A 19,471-nucleotide genomic window follows, 5' to 3' on the forward strand; every position below is an offset into this window, starting at 1 on the left:
ATTCGTCGACGACCTGATTCTGGCTCAGGGTTTTGTGTATGTGTACTGGTAACATTAAATGGTACTTGCTAGCATACAGGAGTATGGAACATACATTTCACTCTTCAAAATTGTTTCTAAATGCACTGATTCTCAAAACTCTTTAGAGTTGTATTGGTCTGATCATCTTTACTGTTCTCAGAGCTTCACACAAACTTTCAGAAACCAGTATAAAGTGACATTTCACCTCAGAAGGGAATTAAACATTTACACATTTAGATCTTGAACCAAAAAAGTCTCAAAAAGCCAAAACAAAAAACCAAACAGGCTCTGCATCAAGATCTTTTATTGAAAAAAAAAGACGCCACTGTAGTCTGGTCCATAAAAAGCACCAAACTATTAACAAGATCTTTTCACTTGATCTCTGTATACAATATCATCTCAATACAGTGCTACTGAGGGTCATAGCACAGAACATCAGTCCTGGATGTACTCTAGTATTTGTAGCCAATTCAATCCACCACGTCAAAGGCAAACAGAATCTTAAATCTCCTCCACTATAATGCAATATAAACGTGGCATTAGTGAAGACAGCTTCATTTAATAGTGTTTGCTGGGAAATGAGTAGATTTATTTTGGCCACTTCAAAGCCATTCTTTCCATCCTTGTGATTATATCCTATTCCAACAGAAGAGATTTGTTTTAATTCAGCAAAACACAAATATCACAGCAGTGAAATATCTTAACATTATACACAATACTTTTGAAATAAGGACACAGCATTCTTTGCCCGTTGTTCAAAGTTTAAATTTATAAACATACCCCAATCTTTAAAAGTTCTCCAACTTCAGTTTTAAACAATTACAATATTCCCCCACCCCATCCTTCCAGACTGCTCTCAACTGGAAATACACCGAAAGCAATAGTTGTTACTGTGAATCCAAAAAAATGTCAATTACTAATCTACCAATTTGCAAATATGAAATACAGCAGAAGTAAATCAGAAGGTCATACCAAATTTCAAGTGAAGTACATGGTAATTATTTCTGTGTAATTACTTTAGCTCCTTCTACAAAGTAGAGGGGCTCCGTTGGGAATAGGTGATGAACTGACTTGTATTAATACAACTTTAATGACCGCCATCATGGGTGTTCAGCGTCAGGCCAGCTGATAATACTTCGCTCGACTTGTGATTCGACAATGAACTGGCTTTAAACAAATTTCTTCATGGAGAAATGGAGGGCTTCATGGAGTGCTCTATATTACTGGGAAAGAGGGTGCATGAGCCAGGGAGGAGAAGGTGAACAGAGGGATTACAAAATGATAATGAAAACACAGAAGCCAAAGGGGGAGGACAACAGCTGAAATGTTAATTAAGGGATGGACCTCAAGTAGACGTTGCTGAACGTCCAATTACAGAACTCTGAGGGCAACCAAGGGCAAGCCAAAAGGAAGTGCTGGGTTTGTTAGCACTGCTCATTCCCCATCAGCAAATAAAATGATGACAGAACTGGTGAAAGTGGAACAAGCAAGTCATCTATGTCAGACAGGCAGTGTGAGTCACTAGTAGAATTGTTGTAATTCCAAAACTAAATTTGATATAGAAAAATTCCAATTTAGCAATAAGCTGAAGGTTCTGCTTGCTATCCCCGGTGAGTCATTAATTTGCCATCACGGATTTAAAGCTTTATATAGGGACTGTAAAATTGAACACGTTTCTTCATTTTTCTGCCTTTATATTCTATGTTTTGGTTTACCTTTCTGTTTTAAGACAGTACTAGTGTGGCAACACTATACAAAATACATTGAAAAAAAAAGTGTTGTATCAAAATACACATGATAATAAAAAGTAGATTGGATTGGAAAGCATTGCCCGATAGTGGACATGTTTTTGGTGTCCAAATAAAAAGGAACTTGAAGGAGAAACAAAAATAGGAGAATGCACGATGAATTTTCAAAAAAGAACCACAAATGGCTAAATTGCCTCCTCCATGAACCCTTAAGTGTACAGGCAGAAACAGTACATACTGTTCTATTGTGCTTACATTCTATATTTTGCTTCTAAGTAGCTCTTTTCTAGCTGTCATTTACCAGACTAGGTATTGCTCAACAAGAGCAGATAATGTTACTTCAAACAGCTCAATGCAAAATGTGATAGAGTACACCGTGTTTTAAAACATATTTTAACATTGACAACAGGAGATGGCAGGAATGACAACAGCATTCTCACACCACACTTAGTGACAAATGCAAAATAAGCTGACCACTTAGGACCTGGGATAGAGGGAGAGCTGGCCAACTTAATACAAAAACTGGCTGAACAGCAGGAGACAGAGGGTGGTGGTGTGGTGTTTTTTGGACAGGAGTCCTGTGACCAGTGGTTTCCATGGGGATCGGTACTTAATCCATTTTGCCATTTACAATTAGGATTTAGAGGAGATTAGAGGGGGTATGGTTAGTAAGCGTGCAGATGACACCAAAATTGGTAGTCTAGTGAAGAAAGTTCAGATTTCAAAAAGATCTTGATCAATTGGGTCAATGGGCTGAGGAGTGACAGATAGTGTTTAATTTGAATAAATACAGTTCAGTTTCATAATTTTGAAATTTGCATCACATACAGACTGTTAGTTCAGGCAGTGTTTAGCACACTTGCCTTCATTGTTCAGACCTTCGGGTATTGGAGTTGGGATGTCATAATGAGGTTGTACAAGACATTGGTGAGGCCCCTTCTAGAGTACTGTGTCCAATTCTGGTCAGCCTCCCTATAGGAAGGATATTATGAGGCTGGAGAGGGTCAGAGATTTACCAGGATGTTGCTGGGAATGGAGGGATTGAGTTATAACAAAAAAAAATAGACTGATGATTTACACTAACATAGGAAGTGGAGGGGAGACCTTTGAGGTTTATAACGTAAGAGGTATAAATAAGGTGAATAGCAAAAAGGTTTGTTCCCTGAGGTAGGTGGGGGGTGCTCATATACAGGGAGCACTTTTATTTTAAAAAGGCAGAGGAGAAAGACGAAGTTATTTTAAAAAGACAATTTTCTTTAGTTGGAGAGTGGGGTGTGCAGAATGAGCTTCCAGAGGAAGTGATGGATGCAGGTACGGATACAACATTTGAAAGACATTAATTTGAAATGATTGGAGGGATATGGGCCTTGCATGGGCAGGTGGGACTAGTTTAGTTAGGGATTATGTTTGGCACAGACTGGTTGGACTGAAGGGTCTGTTTCTGTTCTGTATGACCTGCTTAATTTAGCGACTGTAAAGATCAAAGCGGTATTACATTGTTTCTGACAAATTCTCCCCACCACACAACAGTATACCTGGTTTGCAGTTTGAAATCCGACTGAGATGTTACCCAACACCCCCAAATACACAACTGTCGGATGAGAAAGAAAGAGCGCAAAAGATGCTCAGTTGACTGATTATGCTAATCTCTGCACAGACCGTGGCAAGGTGTACTGGTCGGAGTAATACTTTCAGAAAAACAGAATCACAATATTAAAAGAATTTCACTCCTCACACTGCTACTTGGAAAAAATCATCTTTCAAACTATAATTCTTATCATTCAATAGATCAAGGCATTCTTCAAAAACAAAACCACAAAACAGGTTTGAACAACTGGCTGCTTGAACCATATTAAAACGCTGTTTCTTTAAGTTATATTTGAACAATGCAAACAAAAAAAAGGCATAAATCAAAAAGGATTGGGTTGCTGATCATTACTGTCTGCAACACATCACTTTTAGACAGTTCAAAGCCAACAATCTAAAATGTTCAGAGTCCAATACCATCTGTGCTTATCAAAAAAAAGAGAAAGCACATGGGTTAATGGTGTGATGAGACATGCATTTGAATCAAAAACTTCATCAGGGTGCAGACTACGTTAGAAAGACGCAAAGTAAAGACAGGAGACTATCGAGAGACTATATTGAAGCATACTGCAGACAGATAACAGTAACACTAGTGATGCATCCACGCACGAGCTCTGGTAGCAAGCCCCGGAGGGGTCTATCAGAGGGAGTTGTTCCCCTCGTTTGAGAAAAATAACCACATTGTACATCAATAATTTTCTTTTAAACACTGTGCTATCATCCCAAATAGCAAAGATTTTTAAAAAAATGTTAAATATTTCACTCATGCTCATTCAATACGTAGACTGTAATGGAGCAATAATTAAAACACTGGACAGGAGTCTATTCTCTTTTCACTGACAACATTTAGACAAAACAAAAAAGGAAGCTCTCAGGCTTTTGCTGGGTAATAGGTGCCAAACATTGCCAACATCAATTATTGTAGCTTACCAGTACAAAGGTCAGGCCACTATTGGCACAGTTGATAGTTACTACAGCAAAAGACTGTACCAAATTGTAGAAAACTAGGAGTTATTATGAATCTAGCTATACAAAGCTCTCATCCTCTGGCAGCAGGGTCAGACTTTAGGGTTAGCAAGCTAGATTTTACAAGAGACAGGAATTGAATCCCAAAAAAACATCCCGAACATCTTCAAACTCAATGCTCAGAATTACACTGGGAGATAGCCAGGGGTAAGTTTTGAACCCAACTCAAGCAATAGAGAAAGGAATCTTGGGGAGATTGGGGGGGGAGCAAGGGGAAATCTACTTTATACATTCACCCTACTTTCATTTTACTGAGCGACTCAAAAAAGATTTCAGAAAAATTAAACTGTTGTTATTCTGACAACTTGGACAGTTCTCATATTTCACAGTTCCAATCAAGACATCAGGAATAAAAACAGATTTTTAAAAAGTTACATATTTACGGGAACATCACCCTTTTTACTAGTCCAACATTGGAGCAATTAGCTGTATCCAAAATGTATGATCTCTCCCTGCATTCATTAAAATCTCTCAAATTTAAGTGGTGAATCATTGTAAACAGAATCGTGACAAATGCACAACACACAAGTAAAAATGCACTGCAGTGCATGTTATAAAGACATTAAAAGTAAATGAAATTTTGTTTTCTTGTTCATGTGAAGGGCAAGCTATTACTTCCTTTATAGGCGAGTCAGGTTGTAGCCAGACCTTACACAATCTACTGTGGCTCCTCACTATTTGCAGCATGTGTTAAGATGAAACAAAACAAAAAAAAGACAAATGAAGCAGACAATGCAAACCAGCAAAGAAACTGTAGCAGTACTTTTACATTACAAGCATTTCTCGTTAAGGATGTTAATCTTGGCATCAATGAAGGACAGCACAGTAGCTCAATAGTTGGCACTGCTGCCTCAGTGCCAGGAATCTGGGTTCGATTCCAGCCTTGGGCAACTGTATGTGGAATTTGCACATCACATTCTTCCAATGTCTGCATGGGTTTCCTCCCACAGTCCAAAGATATGCAGGTTAGAGGAACTGGCCATGCCAAATTGCCCATATTGTTAGGTAGATCTTCGAGGGTCGGTGTGGACTTGTTGGGCCGAAAAGGCCTAGGGAATCTAATCTAAATCTTCGAATTAATGAACTGAATTAATCTTTCATTGTTTCTCACTACTTGAGCAATCTCACCCCCAACTGTCTAGTAAAGATTTAATAAATGCCACCCAATGGAAACAGAACTGGATGTGATAAGATTTCTTCATATTTCCCCATCCCTCCCCATTGAAATGTCAGTCAGGTAGCAAGTTTTTAAGCATTAAAATAAAAATAAAAGCCCACATCACCCTATGCATGCATCCCTCCTACTCCACTCCCATGGAATTTAAAAATAGAAGAACATATTTTTAAAAACAAATCTGGTCAGGGAAAAAAAAAAGTGATCAAGGGGTTTTGAGCAAATAAAAAAGTGTGGTGGGGGTTGGGGGCAAGAGTGGAGTAATTGGGGTTGGGCTAGAAATCAGCCAAAGTGGAATGATCACCGAACACCATGTGGGAGCCAACGGCCAGTGATCATTATTGGACTATTAAAAAAAAGAGTTGCAAGTGTAAATGGCCACTTTTAACCTGTGATCCAGGAGCATATATCTAAGGAAGTGGCTGAACAATGCTCTATGTCCACCTATCCTTTACTCCTTACCCATTATCTCCTGCATAAAGGAAACCCAACTTTTTCCTAGTTAACAGAAGATCTGAGGAAGGGTCACAACCTGAAATGTTAACTTTGATCTCTCTCCACAGATGCTGCGAGACCTGCTGAGCTTTTCCAGCCATTTCTGTTTTTGTTTCCAATTTCCAGCATCCACAGTTCTTTCGGTTTTTTTGAATGACTCTGGTAGATTGGAACCAAATACTAGCAAGTTGGAACTCGCAAAGTTAGTGGGTATTTCTTGAACCTGGCCAAGATTAGTCCTAGTTCTGATGCTGCCCATAATTAGCTTATGAGCACCATCTCACTCACACACACAAAACACTTCAACAGGTAACTAGCTGGCAAATAACAGAGGGAAGTCCACACATTTGGCAATGGTGTTCAGAATGAGGGGACAAACCACACAAACATGCGAGAGGTTTCAATTAAAGAACAACTTTCAATTAAAGTAACCAGAGTTGTTCAAACCCACAGGTTCCTGACAGTCTCCCAGTCAAAACAAAATGGTGGGCAATACTCAGAGTAAGCAGTGCAGGTGCAAACTCCATCTTAGCTGACTGGTTTTTGTTGCAATTATCTTTGCACTGAAGATTTTTTGGATTGAATGCATAAACCCAAGGCATAATATGGTGCACAGAAGCAATACTGCTACATTAGGGAACTGCGAGATAACACTGTTTAACTAGTTTATTAATCAGGTGGCGAAAAAGTGAGGAGGACTGCAGCTGCTGGAGATCAGAGTCAAGAATGTGGTGCTGGAAAAGCACAGCAGGTCAGACAGCATCCGAGGAGCAGGAGAATCGATGTTTCGGGCATAAGCACTTCATCAGGAATACCCTGATGCCCTTCATGATGAAGGGCTCTTACCCGAAAGATCGACTCTCCTGCTCCTCAGATGCTGCCTGACCTGCTGTGCTTTTCCAGCACCCCGTTCTTGACTCTAGTTTATTAATTAGACTATCTAGATGTCAATCTGAAGCTATGGAAATGGATGGTAGAAGCCACTTGTGCTGATCAGATTCTTAACACTGCATTAGAAGGACCCACGACACCAGATAATAACGAAGGGCTTTTAGTATATTGCAATGCATCAATTCAATATGACCCTCCAGTCTCATCACAGCAGTGCTATTTCACTTCTTTCCAAATTTCAGAGGGACCCCACTACACTGCATTCACGAAAGGCTCTTTCAAGTGCTCATTACAAATTTTCCTTTTCTTTCTTTAAAGCTGTGCTGTTTTTGATCGAGTCCAATGTCCCTTAATCAGGATCACGACCTGGATTTGAAACATTCACTCGGTTTCTCTCTCCACAGATGCTGCCAGACCTGAGTTTCACCAGCAATTGCTATTTTTGTTTCAGATCCTTGGAACACAAATACCTGCAGTTGTGTCTGAGATTTCTCTTGCAAATGAAGAGGTTGTGCTGCGTTTACTAAAACGTCATTACCCATTGAAACCAGAGTGGAGAGTTAACACTTCATAACTGCATTGGTGGCACATTTAAAATCAGTCATCTACATTTTTTTTGGTTGACTTGAATTCTATACCTGACCTCCTATTCTATCTCCTCTCCCAGTTTAGCATGGTGTATAAAAACAGTTTTCCTAACATAAAATTTGAAGGTAAAGGATTAATTCCTCATGTCCCACTCACTTTATCCTGAATTCTCACCAAAGATTATAAAATATTAAAACTTTCTTGCTGTTTAAAAAGAATACAGGACATAGGACAAGTAGAAGGGATTTTTCAGGAGGAAAAACTTTCAATATAAGAAAATTTAACAGCTGCACTATTTTTTCCTGACACCGACTGTAAGTCTATTTATAACGACATTTACCTGCTCTTTTCTGACCTAATGAGTGATTCAATACGTTTGAACAGAAGACAAGTGACAACATTAAAGCTTTAGCCATCAGCAAACAAAGCATGCAGGAGGGGGCACATGCAACATGAACATTGGATGAAATGGCAAACAAGGAGTTGGGGGTAAAACAAAGTACACAGCAGGACAACAATGATCAGCATGCCACATTCAGAAGGCAGGTCAGTGCTTACAGAGTTTGGTAGGTTCCATCTCGTGCCTTGAAGAACTTGACTGCAAAGAAAAATGCTGCCTCAGCTCCCAGAACCAAGACAATTCCTCCAATGAAACTGGCTGGGTCAAAGCTGGAGGGTGAATACACAGGAGTCGTTGTTGGAATCTCAGTGGTGATGTCAGATTCTGTAATGAAAGGAAAACATCCACCTTTTTAAAAAAAACACAAAAGAGCTCCACAACAGTTCGCCCAATTGAAGCCCCTGCGGTCTTTGCCCCCCCATCCCTCGTCATATCCACCAGAATATCACCGTGAGGTATTTCAGTGACCAATCCTCCTGGGTCCTGGAACCAAAAAAAGAGAAAGTGCTGGAAAATCTCAGCAAGTCTGGCAGCATCTCTAAGGAGAGAAAAGGGCTGATGTTTCGAGTCTAACTGACCCTTTGTCAAAGCTCCTGGGTCCATTTAGTGATTAATGGTACACCACTGTCTAGCATCTACAGAAGAGACACTGCTCTTAGATAAAAAGAGGACTTGCTGCATGACAGCAGTAATAGGTTTGTTCTAGCATAAGTACTAGGATCTTAGCAAACTGTTACACATACTCCTGCTCCATTGGAAACAATGGAGCTCCCGGTCATGTCTCGCACCACCTGCATGTGGGTTATCAGTAGGATGGTTGGAGCCAATGTAATAAACGCTGCTCATTTCATAGTCAGAGTCAATCAATGCCTTATACAAGAACCTCTCAATTCACATGTCACAGTATTGTATTGAAGGAGTGAGCAATTGATTATGGAAATGAATCTCTTTTCCCGAGACATCGAGTGAGATAGCGGAGCTCAGGGACAGGTGCCCTTCTGAAATCTGGCAATTCCCTGCTCCAGGAAAGCCCTGGCTCCAAGTTTGCCAGATTACAGAGGTACAGCCTGGACAGGTATGGAGCAAAAGCATTTTGAACATGGCTACTCTTCCAGTGAGTCCATGCGGCGTGTCTTTTCTCAGCACAATAGATCAGAGTCACCTTGGTCAGGTTTACAAGTTAAATTAATTTGTGCATGAACAAAAAACAAAAAACTCAAATCATTCCTTCCTATCAATATTATTAAAGAGATGTTACACAAAAGCATGTATCTGAAAAAAGTTTCTCAGTGTTCACCCCTGAACTAAACCCTTTTCCTATCAGTGCTCCCACATAACAATAAAGCAAGTAAATAGCTAGTCAGGTATGGGTCCCAACAAATTTAGTTAAATTGAATTAATCGGTGGAGAGATGGATTGCCCAAGGCGGCTTCCAGTATTTACAACAGAAACCAACACAGAGCCACTCTCCTCCGGTCTTTACCGCCTCCTGCAGGCTCAAAATCTTCATGAAAAATGCATATTAAAAGACAATAATTCTGAAAAAGGATGAAGGCTAATGTAAAGAAGGATTTCCAAAAGCAAAACAGAGGATAAAAGCAACATTTCTTTAAAAACATCTAACAACGCAGTCTATACAGCATGTGAGAATTTTCTAAAAACCTGCCTTCGAGATTAAAAGCTTCAACTAGGAATAGATTTGAGTAAAGACTTAGTGTCAAGTTCCACAATTCAGCACCCAGTTTGCATTAAAGAGCATGGTCACTACCTATTCTGCAGAATAGACTGATTAGAAGATTACATTAAAGAAAAAGAACCAACTGCAGATGCTGGAAATCAGATATTGCTAGAAAAGCTCAGCAGGTCTGGCAGCATCTGTGGAGAGAAGGCATTGATGTTTCGGGTCCAGTGACCTTTCCTCAGAAAACATAATTGTGCAACTGCTGCAACAGCCACAGTGAGGGGGTAAAGTCGCCGCAGTCTTACCAGAGACAGGGCTGCTCTCAATAGAGGGGCGACCAGTGGTGGTTTAACCAGAGGATCACCACACCTCAGGGGAGAGGAGAAGTTAGAAGGCAAGGACCTGAGTGCACAACAGCTACAGTTGGCAGGATGAGCTGAGATTGGAGGCTGAAAAATCAGAATTTATTAAAACCCTTGAATATGTTAAAGAAAAATTATTCTATCCTGAACACCTCAGACCATTTGCCTCTGAAATTTGAATCAAACCTGGATTACGGGCTGTTTAAACTCAGATTTCCACGCAGCTTAGTTACTCTGTGAAACCTTCATCAAAAGAACACCGGAGTGCCCACAGAATCCATGATGCTCATTTTCTGATCATTAGTTATGAATATGGAGCACTCAAGATTTGGCCATTTCAGTAACCTGATGCAGGCAAATTAATGAAAGTCATCTTAAGTGGTAACCAGTATCCAATTTATAATCAGATTGTCAGGGAACCAAGTGTTTAGGCATTTCTGTACATGTACCCCTCCCAGAAAGAGAGGGGTTAAGGAGCACATGTTGTTTAGGATTTGTGCATTTAAATCTTGCAGACCACTTTTGCCAGATTAAGTGGTCACTTTGATTGCAGTTGAGAACATATTTTCTAACTGGTAGAACACTGTAGGCACAACACTGACTCATCATTACCTACAGATCTTTGTGATAAACTTCTGCTCTCAAACTTTTCGAAAGGAGGGAAGGGTGGCAGAGAAATGGGAAGCAAAGCGGAAGAAAAGTGAACCAAAATGGAACCAAGACAACTGTCCATCCTAGCCAGGAGAAAGAAAAAGAAAAGTCAGCATAAAATGCACGACTTAATAACCCCAAGCAAGGTTTCTAGAATATGTCTAGTGTTTGTTCTTGCGTTTCAGATTCCAGTATTTCAGGGGTCATCCTGACCATGTGGCCCACCTGGAGATTGGACAGGCCAGTACTGTCCAGACAGATCTACAACAGAAACCAGTGATCCTTAGCAGACAGGAACTCCGAATCGAAGGAAAACAATGGGTACGCTAGATCCAATTTATTTTAATTGACTGTATCAGCTTGAGAGAGAAGCAAAGTTCCTAAAACCAACAATTGCCATCATAACTGGGGAACTCTTTGCATTCAGTCAAAAGACGGATTGATTTTAAGGCCATTTTGAGCCAGAATGGTTGAACATTTCCTCAATACACATTGTTAAAAGGCTACGCTGTTCAATAGATTTACTAAAGCATGGTGCAATTGAAGTGATTCCCAACTCTAAGCCAAGTCATTTTAATTTCTTTAAAAATGGAGTCAATACATAGCAACAATTTCTTAATTATGCTACTTCCAAATTACTGCCAGTGAATAAAAGGTTATTCAATTTAAACTTCCAGAATTGAGTGGTTTTATACATCTTTAGGTCTTTACTCAATTAAGCAAGGTTTCTCAGAGTGGAAAGTATCTTTCTCAATGTAATTTAAAGCGGTGAAGATTAGTTAGGGCTGTGGTTAGGTATGCCTTTTACATCTTTCAAGAGCAGAGGGTCAGATGAGTTGGGGATGCAACATGTGAGATCATTACTGCTGAGGGAGGGACGGATCAGCAAGTTATATGTTGCTGTACAAATAATCACTTAACCCCTGGAACATGCTAACTGAAAGCAGCATATTCTTCACCAGGTCTGTAGAAGGGGATAGGATCTCACAGTATAGAGGAGGCTGTTCAGCCTATCAGGTCTGCGCCAAATCTACAGCAGTCTCACTTCCCAGCACCTGGCTCATACCCTTGAATGTTACGATATTTAAGTACTTTTTAAAAAGTTTGAGGGGTTTCTGGTATTCTCCACAAGAACTTGAAATGAACGATACTATTTTATCCAACATGCAATGCATTAAAATTACAAAAGTTGTCCAAATTGATGATAGAAGCTCCTTCTTTCCACACCCACCCCCAGAGAAGCAATATCGGGATTTGACTCCTCAACTTCACAATTAGTTTAAATTGTCCACTAAACTATTGATGAGCAGATGGTAAACACCATGGAAAGAAGAGGTTACCAATACAGTACAGCCTAATTTTTAAAGTAAAAAGGCTCATCCATTCTGAAGGCAAAAAACCCTTTATGAAATTTGCAGCTTTCTGAGCAGCATAACTATTTACAGGTTGAGGGGGATGCTGTTACATTTGCATCTGAATGGTGAAAATTTAAATAAGCGTTTTTCCTTAAAAAGAATAATACTTGACTTTTACAAAGACAATGCAAACAGTCTTTATGCTTTCTGTTTTCACCCATCAACAAGATGGAAGGTCAACTTCTCCCAACTGTGCATCCAGACAGGCAGCAATAGGATGGAGTGAAAGGATTACAATTCCTCAAAAATATGTATCCTGATGAAAAAAAAGTTCGATAATACGTTTACAGCACAAAACAAAAACGCAATAAACAAGCTAGTGTTTCCAGTGGAGAGTTAGTAATACATCATGCAAAGTACCTCCTATTGTCAATAAGCAGAACATATCACTGTTAGTGAATAGACTGTACCTGCAGTGGATGAAGCTTCTTTAGCAGTAGTGGCAGCTGTTAATTCAGCAGGAAGAGAAAAAATAAACAAAGTCTGATTAATGTAAAAATTAAATCTCAGTTATTAATACACATTTCTATCGCCACGATTGAAAAAAGGTGCATACCCCTTTAACCCAGCTATTTTGTTGAAAAACGAGAGAATCAGATGTACATGGTGGAAGCAAAAGGAATAGAATAAAAATGGCACTACAATTCTTCAAATAATTCCCAGATATTTTACATCAGATCAAAATCACTGGGACAGATGAAGTCCATCACTCAAACCTCGTGATCCTAATGATGCTTACAGGACACAGTATGAAATATTGAGCCACTGCTGCCTCAGAGGGGATTGATAAATCACCAGCTCTCACATTCTGCAGCGTACAATAATCAAACACAAAATGATTCCAAACATGAACAGGTTAGAGAAGTGCAGGATTCAACAGGAGGGCAGATGAAATTGAATATATGGGTTCATACTAATAGTCCAGCTGATCAAGAGGTAAAGTCACTCAGACAGGGGGACACAGGTGGGGGTAACGTTGAGAAGACATGAAGTTCACTAATTTCAGCTGGTATAGGAGTTGAACCCATGCCATTGGAATCACACTACATTGCAAAGGGGCAGTCCAGTTAGTGGATCCCCCCTCCCAACAGCCAACGATGAACCAGTACACCATACAGAAACTGGCTACCAATTTTAAAGGAAGAAAAAATAAACTTTCACTGCTCTTACAATACAACCAAGCACATTGAAATGGATTCAGAGAGCAGAGAGAAACAGAAAATTTAGTCAAGTCTTTGACTGAGGTTGATACCTCTGCTCACTCAAGTTCAAAACACATTGCAGTGTATTGGAACCAGTTTGTGGTCAGAGTGTTATCACCTCTATTATTTTGTTAATCAATTATCTCAGTGTATGGAGTTTGGAATCAAGAATGTATTTCAGCTCCAATATGAAAAATTCTTGAAGTCCTTGCCATGAGTACTTTAAAATCCTCCCACACACTAGCACTGCATCTAGGACATAGAACAGACTCTGTAGCCCACAATGTTGTGCCAAACATGACAAATTAAACTAATCCCTTCTGACTGCCCTGAGTCCATATCCCTCCATTCCTTGCAATAATCATGTGCTTATCTAAAATGTCTCTTAAATGCCCCGATTGTATCTGCCTTCACCACCACCCCTGGCAGCATGTTCCAGACTCTGACCACTCTTCATGTAGGAAATGTGCCCCACATCTCTTTTCAATTTTCCCCTCATCTTAAATGCAGGTCTCCTTTGTAAAATGTGTCAATGGGATGTGGAATATCAAAATTGCTAACCCCCTCTCCCCCCAAAACATACACAAAGGAAAAAGTGCATGCAGATATACTCACAGCGCCTGAGACCCGGGTTCAATTCCCGACTCAGGCGACAGACTGTGTGGAGTTTGCACGTTCTCCCCGTGTCTGCGTGGGTTTGCTCCGGTTTCCTCCCACAGTCCAAAAGATGTGTGGGTCAGGTGAATTGGCCATGCTAAATTGCCTGTAGTGTTAGGTAGGGGTAAATGTAGGGGTATAGGTGGGTTGCGCTTCGGCAGGTCGGTATGGACTTGTTGGGCCGAAGGGCCTGTTTCCACACTGTAAGTAATCTAAATCTAAAGATACAAAAGACAAGCTTCATGGAGCAAGTTCTCACAGCAAACTGATAAGTGGTGGGCTGTTGCATTAGAGTTTTACTACTTCACACAAACAGACTGCACTGTACAGCCTGAAATCTGCACTCAATACCTACCCTATGGGCATGAGCAGAACTGATAGATAATGGAATTCAAAACTCAGTCCTTCAGTGTTATAATGTGTGGTACAAGAGTTCAAGGACTGAAAAACAGTCGTAACCATCAAAATTAAACTTTAAAAGGAAACTATCAAATACTGTAGTTGATCCCACAAGAGTGTGTGTGTGTTTTAGTGAATAATTGCTTTCATTTTACCTGCAGAAATGGAGGTAGTCACAGCATTAGTGGCATTGAAGATAGGAGGAGTAGCAAGGAAAGATAGAGCCGAGGAGACAGAACAGTAACATTTACAGGATTATTTCTAACTGAGTGGACAGCATTTAAGTTGAAATCACATTTCCTTGAAGGAGCATGCCTCTAACAATTATTCCTGCTTTCAAAAACGTTTTGATTTGTTACACAAGCCTAACTAAAATAAAAAAAACACTAACATTTTTGCACCATCTAGTCCACCTCTTGCAAAATCCTCTTTTCTTTTTATTTCCTCACCATTATAACCTATTCCAACTGAGAGTAACTCAATGTGGTGGTGTAATCGGTGGTGTGTCACTGACTTATTTCATCATTTCAGAAAGCCAGCATTCTAACACTATTCCATTCTTGGCGAACCATTCACTCTGACTTCACAGCATGAATAAAAGAGATGACCAGCTAATCTGGTTAGGAACATTTACTAAAAAGACAACTGCACAAGAACGTTTTCTGAAAATGAAGCCATTTTGGAGTTATTGTAGTACAAGAGCATTCTGATTCTTTTTCAGATGTAAGGGTGACTTTTATTGAAAAAAAGGATTCTTACAGGATTGCGATGATAGGACATATATGGAAGGAGCTGCCAGAGGAAATGATGGAGGCCAGTACAATTGCAACATTTAAAAGACATCTGGATGGGTATATGAATAGGAAGGGTTTGGAGGGATATGGCAGGCAGGACTAGATTGGGTTGAGATATCTGGTTGGCATGGATGGGTTGGACTGAAGTTGTTTCCATGTTGTACATCTCTATGACTCTATGTGGAGAGATCATGGATTTCCCCGTGTGGAGAGTCTAGGACAGGAAAGCTTACTCTCAGAATAACAGGTCGCACATTTATAAACAGACAAGGAACAACTTCTTTCACAAGTAGTGAATTTGTGGAGTTCTTTGGGCAGCACAGTGGTTAGCACTGCTACCTCACAGCGCCAGAGACCTGGGTTCAATTCCCGCCTCAGGCGACTGTGTGGAGTTTGCACGTTCTCCCCGTGTCTGCGTGGGTTTCCTCCGGGTGCTCCAGTTTCCTCCCACAGTCCAAAGATGTGCGGGTCAGGTGAATTGGCCATGCTAAATTGCCCGTAGTGTTAGGTAAGGGGTAGATGTGGGGGTATGGGTGGGTTGCGCTTCAGCGGGTCGGTGTGGACTTGTTGGGTCGAAGGGCCTGTTTCCACACTAAGTAATTTAATCTAAAAAAAAGAAAGTTGTAGAGGCAGAGTCATTAAAGTACATTCAAGACGGAGACATTTTTAATCAGGAAAGGATTGAAGGGTTTTAGGGAAAGGCAGGAAAAGTGGAGTTGAAAATTAACAGATCAGCCATGATCTTACTGAACGGGGGAGTAGATTTGATAGAACAGCAGGTCACTCAGCCCATGTCTTATTTGCATCATAGGACACTACAGCACAGTCCAGGCCCTTTAGCCCTCAATGTTGCACTGACCTGTGGAACCAATCTGAAGTCCATCTAAACCTACACAATTCCATTTTCATCCATATGTTCATCCAATGATCATTTAAATGCCCATAAAGTTGGTGAGACTACTACTGTTGCAGGCAGGGTGTTCCACACTCCCACTACTCTGAATAAAGAAGCTACCTCAGACATCTGTCCTACATCTATCACCCCTCAATGTAAAGCTATGTCTCCTTGTGATGGCCGTCATCATTCAAGGAAAAAAAGCTCTCACCATAAACCCTGTCTACGCCTCTGGTTTTCTTCTGTCTCCATTAGGTTCTCGCTCAACTTTCGTGTCTTTAACAAAAGCAGCCTCAAGTTCCTCAGCCTTTCCTCATCAGATCTTCCTACCATACTTGGCAACACCCTAGTAAATCTCTTCTGAATCCTTTCCAAGGCTTCCACATCCTTCCTATAATGCAGTGACCAGAACTGCAGCCATACCAGAGTTTTGTACAGCTGCAAAATGTCCTCATGGCTCTGAAACTTAATCCCTCTACCAATAAAAGCTAACACATTGTATGCCTTAACAACCCTTATCAGCCTTGGTGGCAACTTTCAGGGATCTAGGTACATGGACAAAGATCTCTCTACTCATCTGCACTACCAAGAATCTTACCATTAATCCAGTATGGGTGTTCCTGTTGCTCCTTCCAAAGTGAACATCTCACACGTTTCCACATTAAATTCCATTTGCCACCGCTCAGCCCAGCTCTGCAGCTTATCTATGTCCCTCTGAAACCTACAACATCCTTCAGCCCTATCCATAATTCTACCAAACTTTGTATCACCTGCAAATTTACCAACCCATCCTTCTATGCCCTCATGTAGGTCATATAGAAAAAATGACCAACAGCAGTGGCTCCTAAGCAGATCTTTGCAGGACACCACTAATAACTGAACTCCAGGATGATGATTTCCCATGAACCATCCTGTCTTCTTTTAGCTAGCCAATTTCTGATACAAACTGCTAAATCACCCTCAACCCCATGCCTCCGTATTTTGTGCAACAGCCTACTGGGGGGTGGGAGGGAGGGGGAACCTTATGAAAAAGGTCTTACTAAAATAAATATGCACTACATCAACTGCTTTACCCTCATCCACCTGTTTGGCCACCATCTCAAAAGAACTCAGTAAGATTTTGAGGCACATCCTAACCTTCACAAAACCTTGTTGACTATTCCTAATCAACTTATTCCTCTTGAGATTACAACAAATCCTATCTTTAATAACATTTTCCAACTCTTTACCCATAACCAAAGGAAGGCTCACTGGTCTATAATTACCAGGGTTGCCTCTACTTCCCTTCTTGAAGAAGTGGACTACATTTGCTATCCTCCAGTCTTCTGGCACTATTCCTGTAGACAATGACGACACAATGATCAACGCCAAAAGCTCTGCAATCTCTTATCTAGCTTCCAAGGGAATCCTAGAATAAATCCCATCTGGCCCTGGGGACTTACCCATTTTCACACTTCCCAGAATTGCTAACACCTCTTCCTTGTGAACCTCAATCCTGTCTAGTCTAGTAGCGTGCATCTCAGTATTCTTCTTGACAAGATTGTCTTTTTTCAGCGTGAATACTGAAAAAATATTTAGTGCTTCCTCTATTTCTGCAAGATTCCACGCACAGCTTCCCATTACTGTCTTTGATTGGCCCTAATCTTACTCTAGTTATTATTTTATTCCTGAGATAGCTATAGAAAACTTTAGGGTTTCCTTGATCCTACCTGCCAACAACTTCTCATGTCCTCTCCTGGCTCTTCTTAGCTCCCTCTTTAGGTCCTTCTGGTTAATTAGGTCCTTCTGTAACTCTCAAGTACCCTAACTGAGCCTTCACGTCTCATCTTAACATATGCCTTCTTCCTCTTGACAAGAGAGTCTACTTCTTTAGTAGACTGTTCCCTCAAACACTTCCTCCTTGCTCAACTTATCAAGGACACATAGTAGTGTTCCTTGAATAAGCTCCACAATTCAATTATGCCCATCCCCTGCTGTTTCCTTCCCATCCTATGCATGCCAAATTCTATCAATTGCCTTTCCTCCACCTATAACTCTTGTCCTGTGGTAAATACCTATCCCTTTCCATCGCTTAAGTAAACATTGGTAATAGTGACCACAATTTGGCTAAGTGCTCACCTACCTCTAAAATCGAATACCTGGCCTGGTTCATTATCCAATACCAAATCCAATATGGCCTCGCCTCTTATCAGCCTGTCTGCATACTGGGTCAGGAAATCCTCCTGCACACATTGGAACTGACCCATCTAAATTACTGGAACTATAGTATTAACTTTCAAAATATTGACTGGTAAAGGCCCCATAACAATTCCTTGTTACTCTCACTCCTATCCAGGATCATCTTTGCTATCTTACTCCCTACATCTCTGGAGCTATTCAGAGGCCTATAGAAGTTTGACCTCTCCTTTCCTATTTCTAACCACACCTCCCCCACTTTTACCATCTTCTCTGTTCTTACCGAAACATCTAAATCCAAAAACATCCAGCAACCATTCCTGTCCCTGCTCCATCCATGTCTCCAAAATGGCCACAACATTGAAGTCCCAGGTACCAACCCATGCTGCAAGTTCACCCACCTTATTCTGGATTCTCCTGGCATTGAAGTAGACACCCTTCGAACCAACTTCTTGCATACCGGTGCCTACTTGCGACCCTGAAACCTTATTTCTATACTCTCAACAACCTGTATAGTTTAGATTAGATTACTTAGTGTGGAAACAGGCCCTTCGGCCCAACAAGTCCACACCGACCCGCCGAAGTGCAACCCACCCATACCCCTACATTTATCCCTTACCTAACACTACGGGCAATTTAGCATGGCCAATTTACCTGACCCGCACATCTTTGGACTATGGGAGGAAACCGGAGCACCCGGAGGAAACCCACGCAGACACGGGGAAAACGTGCAAACTCCACACAGTCAGTCGCTTGAGTCGGGAATTGAACCCGGGTCTCAGGCGCTGTGAGGCAGCAGTGCTAACCACTGTGCCACCGTGCCGCCCAAACGGGGATTGTATACTCTAACTACAGTCCAGGTTGCCATCCCCCTGCTGAAATAGTTTAAACCAACCTGAAGAACATTAGCAAACTTCTCCCCCAGGAGACTGGTAACCCTCTCGTTCAGGTGTAGACCGTCCTGTTTGTAGAGTTCCTACCTACCTCAGAATGAGCCTCAATTATCCAGGGTGTGAGAAAGTCCAACCAATTTCTCCATTCCTAAAACAATGGCCATTAAGTAATTCCTAGTGCTGAGAGATTTATGGGTTATATCAAATGGAAATCCCTCCCTCCTGCACCATCCCTGTAACCAGATGTTCAACTGCTGTCTATCGCTATTCCTCACCTTGCTAGGACGTGGCACAGGTAACAAACCGGAGATAACAACTGTTCTAGCTCTCAGCTTCCACCCTCACTCTGAATTTCTGCCTTAATCCCCATCCCTTATGTCATTAGTGCCTATGTGGACCATCACAGTGATGTCAGTG

The 19,471-nt window shown here is 41.0% G+C and overlaps 1 protein-coding gene across 1 annotated transcript in view; it reads right to left on the reverse strand.

The window, feature by feature from the left end:
- Positions 1–347: 347 nt before the first annotated feature.
- The window catches only part of cd164l2 (CD164 sialomucin-like 2), a 45,706-nt gene continuing 26,582 nt past the window's right edge, over positions 348–19,471 (reverse strand). Inside the window, exons 4-6 of the mRNA XM_060847564.1 lie at positions 12,450–12,485; positions 8,089–8,254; positions 348–657 (exon numbers count right to left, since the gene is read on the reverse strand). Of these exons, the coding sequence (XP_060703547.1) occupies positions 651–657; positions 8,089–8,254; positions 12,450–12,485 (209 nt within the window). The 3' untranslated portion in view covers positions 348–650. The remainder of the gene's footprint in view (positions 658–8,088; positions 8,255–12,449; positions 12,486–19,471) is intronic.

This window comes from Hemiscyllium ocellatum, chromosome 30, assembly GCF_020745735.1.
Source record: "Hemiscyllium ocellatum isolate sHemOce1 chromosome 30, sHemOce1.pat.X.cur, whole genome shotgun sequence".
Classification (NCBI taxonomy): domain Eukaryota; kingdom Metazoa; phylum Chordata; class Chondrichthyes; order Orectolobiformes; family Hemiscylliidae; genus Hemiscyllium; species Hemiscyllium ocellatum.